This window comes from Lactuca serriola, chromosome 5, assembly GCF_051521515.1.
Source record: "Lactuca serriola cultivar US96UC23 chromosome 5, Lser_US96UC23_V15, whole genome shotgun sequence".
NCBI lineage: Eukaryota > Viridiplantae > Streptophyta > Magnoliopsida > Asterales > Asteraceae > Lactuca > Lactuca serriola.
In genome coordinates this window covers 39,276,342-39,279,635 of record NC_136412.1, presented here as the reverse complement: position 1 = coordinate 39,279,635, position 3,294 = coordinate 39,276,342, and the positions used below count along the sequence as shown (strand labels likewise).

Sequence of the window (3,294 nt, the reverse complement as noted above, 5' to 3'; positions counted from 1 at the left end):
TTTATATTTTTTCAGGATTCGGTTTCGTACTTATTTTATACAAAAGGAATGAATTGGTTTAAAAACTAGTTTTTTTATCATAACATTTTATTTTGTTCACCGATGAATTAGAAAAGCTCCAAGTATAGAAGATATGAAGTCATCAAGTGAACCGACCATATAGAAATGGGCTTGAGTACTGATGTAAATCTGTTGGCCCAAATATTCCACCGGTTATTCATTCGCCACCTTTACAGAAATCATCTGTTCACAGAAATAACTTTTTCCCAAGAAAAGAAGAAAATGATTTCACCAAATTGACCTTCGCCATTTTCGTCGCAATCTCCCCCCCTCTCTCTCTCACACACTACTGTGTGCGTTACTCCCCTTCCCTCCCTCTCTCAGTCGGTGGGTTTTTTTTCGAATTTTGTATCTCAGTCTTCTCAATTTCAATCCTATATAATCTGGAAGCAGTTTAATACTTTACTTCATTTCTTAAACAACTCAAGCCTAGGGTTTTCTCCAAGTAGCTCCTTCATTCTTCAATGGCGATCACAGGCGCAGGTTTTAAGTGGTTAGTTCATTCGATACACAATTCTGCATTTTTCCGTTCGAAATTCGACCCCCTTTTGAGTTCTTGGTGATCGCGATTGTTTGGTTTTTTGAATTCCTGATTTTTTACAGGTACGATGGATTCTTTCTATCAATGCTTGCGTTTAGCATGTATCCTTTTTTGTAATTGAGATCAAATCACGATATATATAATATTAGTTCGTATAATCATTATCTATCTTGTTTTTCTTGACGATTGCCACTTAATAGAATAATGGTCGGCTTGAGTTGGGACCATTACCACCTTTGTAAATTACCATTGCACCTATGGATATCGGTTTGTGAACTAAATCTTTCGTCAAATCTTTAATCTCACCTGAATTTTACATCTATAGACACTGATTTGCGCTTTCGATTCTTCAAACAAGGTTGATTATGCCGCGGTCTTTGTTTTCCGCCTCTTGATGTTCGTAGACAATGCGATTGCAGCTGAAGTGAGATTGTAAGTCCACCTTGCCCCTAAATCATACAAATCACTAACAATCGAAACTTGATAAACGATACCCTAATGTAGGTTTCCATTAAATAGATTATTTCAGATCATTTTGAATCAGAAAAAGGGAAAAAAAAAAAGATTTGCATGCGGAAAGACACAACATTTTTGATTTTAGGGTTTATATTGTGTAAATTATGCAGGGATTTTGGCAGACAACTAAGAGGGCGTCATTTTTTTGGAAGAATTGTGGTTCTATCTATTCTGTATGCAGTGCTCTACCCCTTTCTTTGGGCATGGAGTGTTGTTGGGGCTGTTTGGTTTGCCGGAGCAAGAAATTGTGTATGTGTGCATCATTTTGATTTCTTTAATTGATTCATCAAAGTAAATCAAAATGTAAACTCTATATTTGATATTATTTCATATTCATCACAGTTGCCTGAAAAAAACCAGAAATGGGGATTTCTTGTATGGTTACTTTTTAGCTTCTGTGGACTCATTTGCCTTGCGGGTAATTTCGGTAAAAAGGTAACCGTTGTAGTTCATTTCTAATAATTTTGCTATTTTGGAAACATAATCTTACAATATTTTTTTTTTTCTGTAGTGGTTAACAAGAAGGCAAGCTCATTTGCGACGCGCTCCACATGGGACTCGTATCTCAGAATATAGGGTAACCTCAACAGACTGACATGACATGACATGACATGACATGACATGACATGACATGACCTGACCTGACATAAATTTACAGTACAGAACAGAACAGGTTGTACAGTGTTTTGCATGCAGACATCGCTTACTAATTTTTTTTTTCTCAGGTTTTGCTTAATATGATTCGTCAACCCGATTGGGTATTTGAAACTGCTGGTCAAGAAATGAGAGGCATTGACCAAGATGGCGCCCCATATAGTCCTGGACACGATTTATCCGAATCACAGGTATATAAATTTAGCAAGTTTGATTATAAAAATAATAATAAAAAAAACTAAAAGTTGAAAAGTATTGTATGACTTTCTAATTATGGAAATGTAGAGGACAGCGGTGGAAACATCGATTCAACGGCTTCCAGTTTTTATCTTAAAAGCCGTCCCGACCGACTGCAGTGACTGCCCGATCTGTTTGGAAGAGTTTCATGTCGGGCAAGGGGTAAAACTGTAAATCCATAATATAAATATTATTTCCTTAATATTGTGAAAATCATTTAATGAAAAGCGGTTAAAATTTAATTTTTTTTAGGTACGTGGGCTTCCTTGTGCGCATAATTTCCATGTTGCATGCATCGATAAATGGCTTAGAGTAAATATGAAATGCCCTAGATGCCGGTGTTACGTGTTTCCTAATCTTAACCTAAGTAATCCGTTGACTATCCCGGTTGACTCGGTGACTCATCATCATGTTAGAATCCAACCGTCTAGTTACCTTGTTAGAATGCAGAGCTTTTTACAACCGGTTCGTGAAGAAGATGGACAGCTGTTCACCTCCTCCAGCCCTAGCTCGAGTTCCTCAAGTGAGAGTCCGAATCCTGCTGCTACTGGTTTTGAATACGTTGAAAATGGATCCGAGATGTGTGATCATGTTCTTGCAATGGGAGAACATGTACAGTGACTGTTCTTGTTTAAGATAGGATGTAAATCTTTTTTTGGTTGGATTTTATATGAGGTTTAGAACTACATTGCTTGTTTTTGGTTACCTTTAATGTAATGGTTCCAAAAGCATGTTGATACTTCAATGCTAGTAATGGCATATATAGACTTTTATCATGCAACCGTGTTGGGTTTTTATTGTGTAAATGCGGTTTTGAAATCTTGAATTTGCGCTAATCTTTATGTTGGAAGATAGTGTGAGGGTAGACATCAATGGTTGAATCTTACCTTTTTCACTCTGTCTTCTTTTTACTGTCAGCTTTGTCATATGTACTTTTATCTTTATTTTTATGTTGTTTTTATTTCAACGTTTCAATTACTTAAGGTCATTTTTAGGAAGAATCACTCTAATCTTCGATGGATGCACGACCGTCGACATCATACCACATTGAAGTTACCCGTGAAACTCTTATGGTATTTGGTGTTTGTAGTTGTTTTAATCATACCACATTGAAGTTACCCGTGAAACTTTTATGGTATTTGGTGTTTGTAGTTGTTTTAAGCATACTACGACTCTCCTAACCCATTTAATATGTTACACTTGCTTTTTTAATATTTATTTTTGTTTGTTTTGCTCATTCCATAATTTTTAATGAAAAACCTAATTAATTGTATAAATATTAGTAA

At 35.9% G+C, this 3,294-nt stretch overlaps 1 protein-coding gene across 2 annotated transcripts; it reads left to right on the top strand.

The window, feature by feature from the left end:
- The first annotated feature begins 258 nt into the window (after positions 1 to 258).
- Positions 259 to 2,844, top strand: LOC145052334 (E3 ubiquitin-protein ligase SIS3-like). 2 transcript variants are annotated; one of them, XM_079000142.1, is made up of 11 exons: positions 262 to 387; positions 489 to 553; positions 664 to 702; positions 802 to 868; positions 960 to 1,033; positions 1,228 to 1,366; positions 1,460 to 1,552; positions 1,629 to 1,694; positions 1,843 to 1,962; positions 2,057 to 2,170; positions 2,261 to 2,844. In XM_079000142.1, the coding sequence occupies exons 2-11, from the start codon at positions 525 to 527 to the stop codon at positions 2,627 to 2,629; spliced, it is 1,110 nt and encodes a 369-aa protein (XP_078856268.1). In that variant the 5' UTR covers positions 262 to 387; positions 489 to 524; the 3' UTR covers positions 2,630 to 2,844. The 2 variants fall into 2 exon arrangements, with proteins under 2 accessions (XP_078856267.1, XP_078856268.1); XM_079000141.1 differs by having other exon boundaries at positions 259 to 553.
- Positions 2,845 to 3,294: the final 450 nt, after the last annotated feature.